We start from the raw sequence: 15,810 nt of genomic DNA, 5'->3' as shown, positions 1-15,810 counted from the left end.
GGGCATTGATGGGAATTTCAGGCTCTTCATTTTGCTGTTTTATTCCCATGAATTGCTGTTTTCTCTGCTGTAGAATAGCAAGAGAGAGCTAATAAGTGTTCTGCTTGTTGGCTTTTCTGGCTAGTGCCAAGTGTCTTCTCTCCTCTCAGTGACCACGATGCACAGTTGCCCCTTTTCCTGTTTGGTTTTGGGATTGCAGTTGAATATTCTATCCCAGGCAGGGCAGTGGTACCCTCTGGTCAGCCAGTTGTTCTCTGAGAATAATTTATGAAGAAAGAAAAAAATCAGAGAATTAGTAAAGTTGGAAAATCTGTTTAGCAGTGTGGATTTAGTAGGAGAAAAATGGCTTTTTTTAATGTATTATATTCCTGATTTTTATATGAAGGTTTGTGCTTGGGTTTTTTTCTGATTTCTGAGCTGGTTGTGGAAAATGAGTGGGTTTGGGTTTAGACACACAACGAGCTATCCCAGGAAAAGCAACATGTGAATTTAGTGTCAGGCAATGGGAATCCTTTTTCTTTGGCATAAATAGGAGCTGACTTCTCGTTGGGGTTGGGGTTGTGTGTGCAGGTGTGGTGTCAGTGTCTGTCAGATTCCTCACTCAACACCTGGCAGCAGCTTCTCTGAGCCTGATTCTCTGCAGATGGGCAGGAATTCCCTGATTTCTCCTGGATTCAGGTGCTGAGCATCTCCTGCCTGTGCCATGGGAGCAGGGAGAGCAGATCTGTGTGTGCTGCCCTGGGAGGGGAGGCAGCAGGGCTGGGATATTTTTATGCAGATTGATGTTCTGCAGATACAGAGCACAGACTGAATTAATAGCTATTTTCCAAACCTCCCTTCTGATGCATGTGACTTACAGTAAATGTCTAATCTAAGGATATATGTTGTCTGTAATACTGTTAATTAAAATTTTATGCAAATGTCTGCTGAACTCCTGATGTTCAGTGTTAATTTCCACGCTCGATATTAAAAGCTTTTCATGCATTTCCTGTGCATGCTTAGCTGGGCTGTGCAGATATTTACCTTCAGGCTGATGCAAAGGGCATTTTATCAGTGCAGACAAATCCCGGTTGGAGTTTTGCATTCCAGAGGTGTGAATGGATTCTGCTGAAAGCCTGTCTATAGGTGGATTTGTGGGGCTGTTTGCTTTGAGCTGAGTTCATGAAGGACTTTGTGGCTTGGCCTTGGTTCTGTGTTAGTCTCAGCAAGTTAAAGATGTTTCCTCATGCAGATTTCATGCACTGAGCTTCATCTCTTGTGAGAGAGATGAGGATGAGAGGCAAGAATTCCTTCTGTCTGCACATTGTGTGTAGTAGAGCACCAGGAGAATTCATGATTTGTGTGATGGAGCTGCTGGAATAGGGAGAAGGGCACGAGGTGTTTCCCTCCAGTTTTTAGTGTTCCCTCCTGCTGACACAGGTGAGCTTCACCCTCTTGTCTGCACATCTCTTTGCTTTGCCATTTGGAAATGTCAGATACCTCAAAATCAGAGAAAATGGCTTGTAAGGACCAAGAGCAAAAATGAGGAAGGCTCCCCAAGACAGAACTGTTTCATTTTCACAGAAATCTGCTCAAGCCTTTTTCCTGCTAACCAGGAACAGCTTTAATCAACTGGTCTCACTTTCTGCTTTCTTTGCAACTCTGCTGTTAAAAATGCAAACTCACATTTTTGCTGAAGTTGCACGTGCATTGTGCTTCCTTGTGGTTTGTTGTGAGAAGTTAATTCACTGAAAAAAAAAAAAGAAATCTAAACTTTGTGTGTAAGAATTTGTTAGAATGTGATAGAAACTCTTCCTCTTTTATGCAGTTGGGGTATTTGATCTGTTTAATGATAAAGTTTGGGCTTTTTGATCTGTTTAATGATAAAAGAAGTTGTTGTGGTGCTGCAAGATTTGGAATAATGCAGGAGAAAGCTTCCATTGTGTGGTGAGGGAGCAGAGTGGGTAAAGCAGGGAGCAAAGCAGAGCTCTGGGGTCAGTGCCAGTTCAGGGCCCTGAGTGTTGGTGCAGCAGCTCCATCACCTTCCCATCTGTCACCCATCCCCTTATTCCAAACCCATGAGGTTTAGAATAAGTTGGTTTTTATGGGCTATGAGTAGAGCAAGATGAAAACATGTCCATCAAGAAAAGGAAAAAACAACCCTTAATGTTTCTCTCATGGAAGGCCTTGGTTTCCAGGACTGAAGATATGAAAGTGAAGAATCCCTCAGCGTTGATGGATTGATGGGTTTGAGTCTGTTACAGAACAACAAGTGAAATATTGAATTTCCTGCAAGTGTGTGAATTGCTGGTTTCTCTTTACCCAGTGTGTTCCCTCCTGTGTTTGCTCTGGGATTGTTTTTCCAAAGTGCTGCTCCAGACTCAGAAAAGCTTCCAAAGGAGTTCTTCCTTTGGTTTCTTCTCCAAAACCAAGTGCCTGCTTTCCTAGTGGGCTGTCATGGGAGGGAATGAAGGCTCCTTGCTGTGTTTTTTTAGGCCTTGACTGCTTTGTGTTGCATTTAATCAACTCCAGAAGTGATCCAGGGTTGGGTTGTTCTTACTTGCAAAGCTTAAGAAACTTGGAGTATTTTCCTGTGCTGTTGTGTAAAAATGGCTGGATTTGGTGCAAGAGAGAGAAAAGGGAAGCAGTTGTGTTTTGAGGGTGGTTAATTCTTCAGGGATTTTTACATGTGAGGTATTAAAATGATTTTTCCAAAAGCCTGTGAAGTTGTAAAGTAAGAAACTTGTCTGTGATTGAGGAGATACACCCAGGTGAGGAGACACTTGCTCCTGCAGTGTGCTTGTAAAAAGATTTTGGGGAGGCCTCTCATCCCTGGCCTTGAAAGAAATAAAACTTTCATAAGGCAGGAATGTTTTTCATAGATTTGCAGTGGGTTAAAGGACAGGAAATGGGGTTAGGAGTAAATGTTGGTTCTCACAGGATTGGCTCTCCCAGCCAAGTGTCCTGCCAGAGATCAGTGCTCTTGCAAAAATTCCCTTCAGCAGATTGGCCTGGAATAATAAGATGGCTAAATTGAAGCAAATCAGTCAAATTTGAATGTAATCTTGAATTGAAAGGAATGATGAAAGATGGAGAGCTGCTGAGGGATAAAGTGGCAGGTGAAATGAATGCACAGGGAGAAGAACTGTGTGTATCCCAAGAAATGGGAGTTTAATCTGAGCATGGAAATGGCACTGTAGCAATTAGGAGAATTACAGCAACGTCAGGTTTGAAATCTGTGCTCTCCTTGTCCCCAGTGTCTCTGGTTGGTTCTTGGGGTGTTTGGAGGAACATTAAAGGACATCTCTGGATGGGCATCTGTACTGGTTTAGGGCAAATTTGTTAAAGAATCTGCAAAGGAGGGCCCCTCCAGAAAGCGAAACCCACACGGCCCCTCCCCCCAACCGGTTCGGGAAAAAATTCCTCAGAGAGAGGTGGAAAGAACCTGTTTATTTGACTGGCCCCGCACCCCCCAGCACACAAAATGAACAATTCCCGATGACACCGCTCTGAGAAAGATGACAAAATCAGAAAGTCTCTTTCGGGGGGTGGTTGCTCTGTTCTCAGTCCCTCCGGCGCTGGGCCAGCTGCTGCAGCCAAACCCTCGGTGTTCCCGGGTCCCAGTGCGGAGCAGGTTCGAGATGGTCACAGGAACAGGAGAGGAGAAACAGTCCAGGAAGCAATGTGGACTGTTTAGCTAGAACTAGCTAATAATCAGAGGCAGAAAGCAGAGCAGAAGCAAGAGCAGAAAAAGAGAGCAAGCAAAAGCAGCAAGCAAAAGCAGCAAGCCCAAAGCTGGAAGTAAAAAAAAAACCAGCTCTGTGTACTGCTTGTCTCTGTGTCCTGATAAGAGAAACCCAAACAAAACTTCCACTCTTCAGTGCCGGTCTTAAAGGCACAGAACAGATGAATGGGGATATACAAGCATCATAACGTCACCCCAGGACAGCATCTCTGTGAACGTGGCCAGCTCAGTTCAGTCCCTGCCCAGTGTTTGTGCTCTCAGGGCTGCTCTGTGTCCATGCAATGGCCAATCTGCCACTGCTCCACTCATTTATTCCACACCTTAATGGGCCTCTGTTTACTTGCAACAGTGACCTTAACTCCAGAACTGACCCAGCTTTCCAGCTCCACACCTTGTCCTTGCCTTTTCTTGCCAGGCATTTTGCCTCTACAATTCCATTCTCTTAGAATTAAAAATTCTTCAGTGCTGTGTGAAAGACACAGAGCAGAAAGTGTGGATCTGCTGAGTGTTGTCAAATGAACAAAGTAAATGCATTTGGGAACAAAAAAATTCCTTTTGATCTACTTATCATGAAAGGTCACCTTGAGCTGGAGTGTGTTGGGCCACAGGATCTCTGTCCTGAGACTGAGAGGGCTTTAAAATATCCAGGGTTGCAGAAATGGCTTGGTTGAGTTTTTGGAAATTTGCTTGTTCTGTCTGGGTGCAGATTCCTGCTGAACATGGAACTCCTCATGTGGTTTCACCTTAGCTCTGTAATTTAAAGTTCTAGGTAGGCTTTACATTGGAAAATAAATCTCCAGGTTGGGACTTTGTTTCTGGTTTGCTTTTCAGATTTTGCCTTTGTATCAGCATGATTATCTTCATGCTTTTGTTTTGCTCAGCACTTCAGGTTTTTAATCTTCAGTGTTTAATGTGACTCGTGAGAAGAACAAGTTGTTTTCAAAATCAGAAAAAATATGAGGAGGAAAAAATTAATCTAGGAAAATTTCTCCCGAGTGTGTGTGGCTTGCTGGCTGTGCAGAACAATCAGAGCCAACTAACCTGCTCTGTTTTCTTTCCTCGCTCAGGTCATGATTTTCATTTTCCTGTGTCATTCTCTTGAGGAGAGGAAATGATTGTAGTGGAACGTGTCACAAGCACGCCTCTGCTCCGGAGCCTTTGCTGTTCAGAAACGTTCCTGGAAGAGCAAATTTAGCCCTGTGCTGTTTGTGTTGTGGGATCTGTCTTGGGAAAAAGGGAAATAAAAATGACGACTTCGTCTATCCGACGGCAGATGAAGAACATTGTGAACAATTACTCAGAGGCCGAAATAAAAGTTCGGGAAGCGACCTCAAATGACCCCTGGGGTCCTTCCAGCTCCTTGATGACTGAAATAGCAGATCTGACCTACAATGTTGTGGCCTTCTCTGAAATTATGAGCATGATCTGGAAACGACTCAATGACCACGGCAAGAACTGGCGACACGTCTACAAGGCCCTGACTCTCTTAGATTACCTGATTAAAACTGGCTCTGAGAGGGTGGCCCAGCAGTGTAAAGAGAATATTTTTGCTATCCAGACGTTGAAAGATTTCCAGTACATCGATCGGGATGGGAAGGACCAGGGCATCAACGTGAGGGAGAAGTCCAAGCAGCTGGTGTCCCTTCTGAAGGACGACGAGCGCCTCAAGACAGAGAGGGCCCAAGCCCTGAAGACCAAAGAAAGGATGGCTCAGGTGGCCACTGGGGTGGGCAGCAACCAGATCACCTTTGGCCGAGGCTCCAGCCAGCCCAACCTGTCCACCAGCTACTCAGAGCAGGAGTATGGCAAATCTGGAGGGTCCCCAGCATCCTACCATGGCTGTAAGTACAGCAAACCCAGCCAGATCCCTTTCTTTGGAGGGCTGCCCTTGGGGGTGAGGGGGTGAGTGGTGCCTGAGGGAGGGGTCTGGGGTCCCTCTGGATCCACTCTGGGCTGTGCCTGGGTGAATGTTTGCTTTGGGCAGGACGTGTGCAGTGATGGGGATCGATCTGCAAAGCCCTTGTTTGCTGTCAGTTCCAAAGGTGGCAGTGCCAGGCTGCTCATGTGAGGCTGCTCCTGTGGTTGCTGTGATGGGGAGGGTGTGAAGGGCATTTTCTGTTTGCTTCTGGTTTTAACAGGAGGGCTGGAGATGGGTTCTTTTTGGTCAGGATGGAATCATAGCATGGTTTGGGTTGGGAGGGAATTTCAAGCTGATCTCATTCCACCCCCCTGCCATGCTCAGGGACACTTCCCACTATCCCAGGTTGCTCCAAACCCTGTCCAACCTGGTCTTGGATTAAGAATAAATAAGAAATTCAAAGTATTTCCTGAATAATTTTGCTACTTTATGCTGCACTTACTGCAAAATTTAAATTTCCTTTATTCCTTACTCAGCAGTTCTTGGAGGAGGAATGCTTTAAATCTGTATTTAAATATTTAAATATCCAGTATTTGGGGTGTGTGAGTGTTTGTCCTAAATACTAAATACTATACTTCATTCTTAAAAAATGAATCCAGTGATGTGGGAAGAGCAAATTCTTTCCAGCAGGGCTTGGTGGGACTCCCTGGCCTGTCAGGCTGAGGCCTGATCTGGCACTAAATCCTCCTTAATGTAAGTAATGATCTGATGAAAGCTGCTTTGGCTGCAGTGTCAGTGGTTGTGGTCTAATTCTGAAGGGAAATCTTTTCTTTAAATGAATGTTTAGAGTGTGGAGGGCTGTGACTGAGCCAGGGGGCAGCAACTACTGAGCACCAGCTTTAGGAACCTGAAGTTTGTCATGTCCTGTGTCCCAAAGTGCTTCTTTAATCATAAATCCGTGAGTGGGGTCAGCCCTGCTGCTGTTTGCAGGAGGAGATAGCAGAAAATCAAACCAGGATGGAGAAAATCTCTGTTTAAAGCTCTGGAGACAAGCAGAAAAAAAATACTTCCAAAAGGAAATTTTTTTTACCATAGTGGGTACAAAAACTGTGAGTGAAGGTACAAAAACTGTGAGTGAAGGTACAAAAACTGTGAGTGAAGGTACAAAAAATGTGAGTGAAGGTACAAAAACTGTGAGTGAAGGTACAAAAACTGTGAGTGAAGGTAGAAAAAATGTGAGTGAAGGTACAAAAAATGTGAGTGAAGGTACAAAAAAATGTGAGTGAAGGTACAAAAACTGTGAGTGAAAGGTACAAAAAATGTGAGTGAAGATTTCCACCCATGAGAATCATTCATCTTGGCTTTTAATTAGCAGAAGGATAACAAACATCTTAATTTTTCTGTAATAATAATTTTTTATATCTATATAGTTTTTCTATAATAACCATACTTGAGCACTGTGAATTTTTAAAGAAAAACTCTTTGTATGTTGTTATATTGTTATATTGTATATTGGTATATTGTTACCTCAACAATAACGACATTTTTCTTTTTCAAACCTTTAGCTTGTTTTTGACTGCAACAAAAATTCTTAATTTAGAAATAGCTTGAAATATTGATATTGGGCTGAAATAAGTGCCTGAGTTTTGCTGAGCACACCTTGGCTTTCACAGAATTATTGCTCCACCAGCTTTAATTAAAGCCTGGAACTCTGGTTTGGAATCCTGAATGCTCCCAGAGGATTCTCAGCAGGGCTGAGCAGTGCAGGCCGTGTTCCTCAGTTGTTCCTGAGGGAATTTGGATGGGAGCAGGAGTTTGGCTGTTCTCACCCCTCCAAGGGTGGATTTCCTGCTCCCTGTGTGTGTCCTGTGGCAGGATTGCTTTGGAGGGAAAGATTCTTTAAGCTTTTTTTCCTTCCTCACCCCCTAAGAAGCTTTAGAAATCTCAGGGATTTTTCTCCCTCCCCCCATTCAGTTCCAGCTCTCCTGGACTTTTTTATTCACTGTGGGTCAGCAGAAATGCAGGTGGCTCTCAGGTTGTCTGGTCAGAGTTTGAAATGTGTTTTTTGCCTGGTTTGCAAAGCAAACCAGCATCTTCCAGAGCAGCTGATACTGGGGAACTGGGAAGAGCTTTGTGCCAGGAAACCAGGAAGGAGTTTCATTAAAATCCAGACATTTAATCTGTTACATAAATGTAGGGTTATTCCTGAGCCTGCTAAATTTGATGGAAAAGATGCTTTTCATTATTTAAAGTGAAAGAGATTGTATCCATCCTGTGTTCTTTCAAAAAAAAAAAATCTATCTATCTATCTGTCTATCTATCGATCTATCTATCTAAATACAAATAATAATTAAAATAAATTTTATAATTACATCTATATTTAAATTATATATTTTATATTAATTATATTCTTCTTTTGTGCTGAAAATCTGGATTCAGAAAAAAAAATCTGTAAAAGGAATGAAGTTCTGCTTCACTCCTGGGAAATCTATCTATCTATCTATCTGTCTGTCTATCGATCTATCTATCTATCTAAATATAAATAATAATTAAAATAAATTTTATAATTACATCTATATTTAAATTATATATTTTATATTAATTATATTCTTCTTTTGTGCTGAAAATCTGGATTCAGAAAAAAAAAAAATCTGTAAAAGGAACGAAGTTCTGCTTCACTCCTGGGAAATTCTCCCCTCAGAACATCCCTGAGATGCTGTTGCTGCTCTGTATATTCTGGCAGAATTCTCTTTCATTCCTCTGAGCCTTTGAAGAAGAGATCAGAGACTTTTAGATTTGCCATCTAGAGCAGAGATTTGCTTCTTCAGAATGTCCAGCCACCCTCTGTGCTGAATGCCCATTCCTGCTTAGCAGGCAAAGGGAAATAAAGTTTGGGAGAGTGGCAGAGCCCTTTTGGCAGCACCACCCCCGGAGAGGTTTTTGCACATTTTACTCTTGCTCCTTCTAGACACCACGGCTGGGGGTTGCAGAATTCATCCCCCTTGCTTGAAGAATATTTTTGGGTTATAAAATCTCGTTTTTAGTGCTTTCTTGCAGAAGCCAGAGCTGAGAGTTTGGTGGTTGCTGCAGGAGAGCTTCAGTAACTCCCAGGGGATGTGAGGGAGCTCTGTCCCCTCTGTCAGGGACTAAAATGCAGTTTTGGTGAAATCCCCGAAGCCTTTTTGGGTCAGTTTGTTGGGAATGTTGAATCAGCTGCTCTGAGCTCTGCTCAAGCTCCTCCTCTTCTCCAGCTTCCCAACCTGGGCAGGTTTGCATGGGCACAATTGGATTTTTGCTGGATGCTGCCCACAAGGGGTTTTCTTAAAGAATTGCTGGGTTTTGTGTCCCAGATTCACCCTTTGTAACAAAATAAAAGCAGTATTGATACCCTGTGTAGTGAGAGAGAATTCCAGATGGAAAAGGATCTCTGGATTGATATCCAATCATCCCTCCCTGCTGCAGGCAAAAAAGGGGATTTTTCCCTGTTTTCTTGTGAATATTTTCATTTCATCTCTAAAAATCCTTTGGAAACTGTGCAGAATGAAATGGTGCAACTTGATGGTTAAAGAATTGCTGGGTTTTGTGTCCCAGATTCATCCTTTGTGACAAAATAAAAGCAGTATTGATACCCTGTGTAGTGAGAGAGAATTCCAGATGGAAAAGGATCTCTGGACTGAGATCCAATCATCCCTCCCTGCTGCAGGCAAAAAAGGGGATTTTTCCCTGTTTTCTTGTGAATATTTTCATTTCATCTCTAAAAATCCTTTGGAAACTGTGCAGAATGAAATGGTGCAACTTGATGGTTTTTAATAAAATCCTTCCCCCCAAAGCTTTGCCTTAATGACTTTGTTGGCCCTGAAGTTCTCTGTGCTTGGATAATTCCAGGAGCACATTATGGCATGTGAATTGGAAAAGGTTTTGTGGGGTTTTTTTCTACCCAGTCTCATAACCTGAAAATGGAAGCCATGAGAGATACTGGAAAGCAAAAAGCAGAAATAAAGCTCCTCCCAACCTCCATTTATCAGCAATTTCTGACATACTGGGAGCAATTGGTTTTATCTTCCAGCTTTAAACCTGGGACAATCAATGCTCAGATTAGGAGCTGCTAAATATTCCATGACAAAATGTATAATTTTTATTTATTTTGGAAAATGTGCCATTTCTGTAGAATTGCATTAAATCAGGTTTTATTTCACCTTAAGGAAATATTCTTGTGTAGAGCTGAAACCAAACTTACTGGGGAGAGGAGGGGATATAAAGGATAGATAGATATTAAAATATAGATATTAAAAATCTTTTGGAGCAATAGTCCCTCACTCCTAACCTGCCTCTGGGTCTCAATAATTGGGTTTTTGCCTGACATTTGTCACCCAGTTTCAGAAACTTCAGCCTCTTGTTCTTGGCCTTGTTTCATCTCCAGCTGCCAGTGACCACTTAAATAGGATTCTGGATTTATGGCTGCACAGGGAAAAGTAGGATGTTCTTAATTTAGACTTCTTAAGGCTGAGCTGGGGTCCTGCTGCTGGTGGTGTCCTAAAACCAAGTTTACTGAGGCCTTGCTTTTGATGAGATCAGTGCTGTTGTGCCCAAGCTGGGATGTGCAGGTGTTGTTTTGGGGTGTGCCCACATCCTTCCCTTCTCCTGTGCTCCAGGAGGGGATGGGAATGGGGAGATGGGATGGGATGGGATAATGGGATGGGGTCTGTGGGGTGGGAGGGATGGATGCTCTGATTGCAGTGACACAGACCCCAATTTCAGTGACAAACCCCAATTTCAGTGTCACAAACCCCAATTTCAGTGTCACAAACCCCAATTTCAGTGTCACAAACCCCAATTTCAATGACACAAACCCCGATTTCAGTGACACAAACCCCAATTTCAATGACAAACCCCGATTTCAATGACAAACCCCAATTTCAGTGTGACAAACCCCAATTTCAGTGACAAACCCTGATTTCAGTGTCACAAACCCCAATTTCAGTGTCACAAACCCCAATTTCAGTGTCACAAACCCCAATTTCAGTGACAAACCCCAATTTCAGTGACAAACCCCAATTTCAGTGTCACAAACCTCGATTTCAGTGACAAACCCTGATTTCAGTGACAAATCCCAGTTTCAGTGTCAACCCCCAATTTCAGTGACACAAACCCCAATTTCAGTGACAAACCCCAATTTCAGTGACAAACCCCAATTTCAGTGACAAACCCCGATTTCCTTGTCACAAACCCCAGTTTCAGTGACAAACCCCAATTTCAGTGTCACAAACCCCAATTTCAGTGACAAACCCCAATTTCAGTGTCACAAACCCCAATTTCAATGACAAACCCCAATTTCAGTGTCACAAACCCCAATTTCAGTGTCACAAACCCCAATTTCAGTGACACAAATCCCAATTTCAGTGACAAACCCCAATTTCAGTGTCACAAACCCCAATTTCAATGACAAACCCCAATTTCAGTGTCACAAACCCCAATTTCAATGACAAACCCCAATTTCAATGACAAACCCTGATTTCAGTGTCACAAATCCCAATTTCAGTGACAAACCCCGATTTCAATGTCACAAACCCCAATTTCAGTGACAAACCCCAATTTCAGTGTTACAAACCCCAGTTTCAATGACAAACCCTGATTTCAGTGACAAACCCCGATTTCAGTGACAAACCATTATTTCAATGACAAACCATTATTTCAGTGACAAACCCCAATTTTAGTGACACAAACCCCAATTTCAGTGACACACACAGCTCAGTGTCACCTGATTTCAGCAGCACTGGGAAGGGCTTTTATGGATCTTGGGAAATGCCAAATCCTTAACCTGAACCTGGCAAAATTCTGGGAGCAATTTTCTGTATCTGAATTAATGAGTTTAATATTTGCAGTGATTATTCATGTTAAGTTGACTTGTTTAAAACCAGTTTTGTGAAGCCTCAGCAAGTTTGTGTTCACTCATCTGTTTCTGTTTTGTCTCCCCTTTTGCTTGGAGTAGAAGATAATTCAGAGGAATTGCTGGTTTGGCTTTGACACAATAGGGAATTTATGAAATGCAGAATGGTTTGGGTTGGAAGGGACCTTGAAGCTCATCTTGTCCCAACCCCTGCTTGGGACAATTTCCACTATCCCAGGTTGCTCCAGCCTTGAGCATTGCAGGGATGTGGCAGCCAGAGCTTCTCTGGGCAGCCTGTTCCATTCAGAACACTCCTGTTTTTAAAGGGTTTTGCTTTTTATTTAATAATTATTTCTTTAATAATCTGTTCTGCATCTCTGCAGGTTTTGAACACATCCCTGCCCTTCCATCTTAGGGAATATAGGGAATATCAGCCAGCAATGAATCTGGCTGAGCAGTGTGGAGAATTGCTGCAGTTTGAGGTGTTGAAGGAATGTGGCAGACTCCTGTCAGATGTCATTTGACAGCTTGATTAAATCCTCTCATCATACATTTATTTTTCTGCTGCTGAGAGTGAAGGTGGGAGGTGCCACTGGAGCAATGCAGACTTTGTAGTGACACTGAATTATCCAACTGTGTCCATTCACACGGGCTGGCATCACCTGAGAGGAAAATACTCCCAACAAAACAAACCTGAAGGATTTGTTGGGTGTTCAATGAATTTCAGCAGCTCTCACTGCAATCAGAATCCTGCAGGAGAGCTGAGCAGCTCCACCTTGTTATCAGTGTTATCAGCTTCTTCTTGTACCTGAAAGATTCCTTCAGTCCCAGGGGAAAGGTGGATTACACAATTCCTTCCAGATTAAACAGCTTGTACTTGCCTTTCCATCATTTGCCTTTTTTAAATGATCCCATTTGATTGGAGGGCTTGTTCACTGGCAGACTGACAGATGGGATCTCTGCCTGCTTCCCAAGTGAATTGCTGTTGGTTTCTGAGTTCTTACCTTGGTATTATTTCAATTTTTGAAGTCACTTTTGGTTTTGCCCACCTTTGAGGAAGCAGCTTTTCATTCTGAGAGATAAATTCTAGCCTTCAGAATTCCACCTGCAAATTAGAAATGCCTGATACTAAAGAAAAACCCCAGAAATTACAAAACCAGCCCCAAAGCCCAAGCACAGGATCCTGAATGAAAATACAGTCTGATTTTTATTATTAATGCAGGCTCTGCTCTCTGTGTCCTGTATTTCACTTTAACCCAGCCAGATCTATAAGCAGCTACAGAGGCCTTTTAATAGAGCCAGAATATAGGGAATTATCAATAGCTGTGTCTGGGAGCTGGCCCAGCCACAGATGGTGCAGCACAATCCTGCTTTAGTGCTGAACTCATCCTCCAGGTGATTTCCTTGAGCCAGCCCTGTGCTCCCACAGGAACATCCCACAGATGTGCTCCTGGAGGGACTGCATCCCCACACTTTGGGGCTTTAGGGTTCAGCAGGTCAGAATTGATGTGTTGAGTCCCATCTTCCATAAACGTGTGAGTTAGCTGTCATGGGATGGGGATGCTTTGTGTGCCACCATCCTGCTCCTGGCACCTTTCTGCTGCATCCTGGGCTGTGGTAGTGTGTTGTTAAGTTTCTTGTGTTATTCCCCCAATTTATGTATTGTTCTCCCCTATTATGTGTAAAATGGGTTCGTTCCCCCCGTTTTTCCCGCCACTGCTAGCCTGTCAGCTAAGTTGCCATAGTAACCGCTATTCATAGTTGCCGATATGTAATTGCTCCTCCCCTGGTTTCCCTTATCAGTGAAAGTTGTTTCCTCCCTGGGTCCAGTCAATCACTCCCTTTCTCCTCCCAGGTTTCGAGAACCTTCTCCTCTCTGGAGATGGTGGCTGGCTGGGGTCCCAGGACACCTCCTTTACCTTTTGATTATTGGTCTCCATGGAGTGTCAGTTCTGTGAAGTTCATCCCCTCACCTTTCCTGATTGGCTCTGTCTGTACCCACCTCCCTCCTTTATAATCCTGTTTTCACCCCCTATGAAAAAACTTTTTCCCGGCTGGTTTCCCCGGTGTTTTTTGGATCTGGCATCAACTGCAATAAACCGATGTTTAACCCCCGGGAAATGGTCAGCTCCGTTCCTCCCCTATACCAGCGATGTGGGCCAGTCCGCAGCCAGCACAGCCCGAGGCCCTCAGACGCCGAAGGGCGCTGGCCAGGAATTGCAGAGGGGCGTCAGCCTTTCGCCCTCAGCTAGCCGGACTCTAAACTTCGGGCCACATACGTTCTCCTCCGCACTGGGCATTCTCACCTTGCAGCAGGATGAGGCCCATGTGGAATTTAGGAATTTAGGAATCTTAGCTAAAACTTGTCAGGTTACTCCCAAGAATGGTGTTTTGAATTCCCCTTAATCCTTTTCAAAAAGAAAAGTGCTGGCAGCTCTTTAATGTGGATGGTTTTATAACGCTTACATAGAAACCAGCAACATTCCTGTAGTTTGTTTTTTTATTGAGGCCTAAGGAAGAACTTCAAATGGACATTTTCCCCTTTTATTTTAAGTGAAAAGGAGCTGGAAATACCTTTCAGAATTAATGAAAGCAAGGAGAATGGATTGCTGGAAAGCCTAGAAGTGGGAAGGAATGAGCTGTGTGTGTGTGAGCCCCTGGTGTGCATGTGGGGCTGCAGAGCTGCAGCTCCTGCCCTGCCTGCCTGGGAGTGCAGCGCCAGGGAAAGGCTTGGAGTGAGCCACAATCCCTGATTTTACAGCTTTTCCAGGCAGGAATGCACTGGGCACTGAGGTCAGCAATCCTTTGTGTGGAAATGGGAGGAAGAGCAATGGAATCCCATTTTGCATCATTTTAATTCCAGTGTCAGTGCCATCAGGCTCTTGGTTGTTGTGTGTGGGATCTCAGGATCTGAGTCCTGAGGAGCCACCGAGAGCACCCTTGGGGGGCTCAGGAGTCCTGGAATGTTCCAGAAGTGTCTGGTGGCTGGACTTTGACCCCACACAGGAGACGACACCTGTATGAGGACAGGAGGGTTTCACCGGGGTGAATGGTGAAGGGATTGGTTAATTAGAGGGTGAGACACAGGGTTTAGGATTTCTGTACAGGGGGGTTTAGAGAAGTAAGATGGAGGAATTGGGGCGTGTCCTGTCCTTCTTCTTCTTCTTCTTCTCCTCCATCTTCTGTGGTGATGGTGGCACTTTGGGATTGGTCATTACTGAAAGTGCACTGGGCAATAAGAATAAATGGTATTGGGGAAAAATGATAAATATTGTACACGTAACAATGGCTATAAAGATAGGTGACTGTCCGGAGGGCAGCACAGTGTGCTCATGGCTGGCTGCTGAGCAGAGCTCTGTCGGGCCGAGAGAAAATCTTTTAGATAAACAATTAATAAACATAAAAACCGAAAGAAGAACTGAAGCCTCTTCTCGTCCTTCGATACGCGGCTGCCCCAAGGCCACCCCGGGCCTTTCCAGGCCCTTCAAACAGCCGAAAACCCGACAGTTGTGGAATTGAGGGATGGCAAAGCTGGGATGCAGGAAATGCAGGAAATGCAGGAAATGCCATTTTCCCCACAGTTCAGAGCCAGCAGAGCAGAAGGTTCCTCCCTGCTGCTGCTCCATCTGTTCTCAGGTGACTCTGCTGCTGCCCCACGGGTCCCAGGCTCTTCTTTTAAATCACTTTGGACTCTTCCCTCCTCTAATCCCTGCTGCAAAACTGCTCCTCTCCATCTGCATCTCACATCCATTCATGGCCACTTTATACCAGGAATTCTTCCATTTTTATCTGAAATAGATTTTCTCTCTCTGAGGTTTTTAACAACCATCAACTGCTCCATCTTCTTCTGGCAAAGATAAATGGAAAACATTCTCTGGGCTCCAAAGGGAAGTGTTTCCACCTCCATCCATTTTGGATTAGAATGATTAGAATTAGTGCTAATTTATCACCTGTATTAGGTGAGTGGCTGGGAATTATCACATGCTTTAATCATCATATTTTTAATGTAATATATTGGAGAGCCTGGCAGTGACTGTTGGAGCAGTAAGTACTCATCAACCAGGCTAAATTTAATTATTTTATATGAGAAAGTGTGAAAGAGTAATAGAATTGAGCTATGAGTAGCATCTTAATTGAAGCAAGGTTGGCTTGAGAGCCTCAGGATCAGCCCAGGGTGGAGGAATCACTGTGGTGATAAATTAGTTTATGTCTTTAGAGGCAGATGGGGTGGGAGGGCACCTCGGGGTGGGGTGGGAAGGAGGAAAGGTCATTCCTTGTTTCTGGAGAGTTCTCTTCCTTCTGGCCTGCTGGATGAGAAAGTTCCACTTGTTTTGTGGTGTC

At 43.9% G+C, this 15,810-nt stretch overlaps 1 protein-coding gene across 12 annotated transcripts in view; it reads left to right on the top strand.

The window, feature by feature from the left end:
* The window catches only part of EPN2 (epsin 2), a 51,096-nt gene that overhangs the window by 17,086 nt on the left and 18,200 nt on the right, over positions 1-15,810 (top strand). For all 12 annotated transcript variants that reach the window (XM_074553226.1, XM_074553220.1, XM_074553225.1 and 9 more), the window contains one exon: positions 4,792-5,565. In XM_074553226.1, coding sequence (XP_074409327.1) covers positions 4,971-5,565 — 595 coding nt within the window. In that variant the 5' untranslated portion in view covers positions 4,792-4,970. The remainder of the gene's footprint in view (positions 1-4,791; positions 5,566-15,810) is intronic.

Source organism: Zonotrichia albicollis, chromosome 16 (assembly GCF_047830755.1).
Source record: "Zonotrichia albicollis isolate bZonAlb1 chromosome 16, bZonAlb1.hap1, whole genome shotgun sequence".
NCBI classification, from domain to species: Eukaryota; Metazoa; Chordata; class Aves; order Passeriformes; family Passerellidae; genus Zonotrichia; species Zonotrichia albicollis.
Note: the sequence above shows the minus strand (reverse complement) of the source record. Positions and strands in the feature narration are given on the sequence as shown.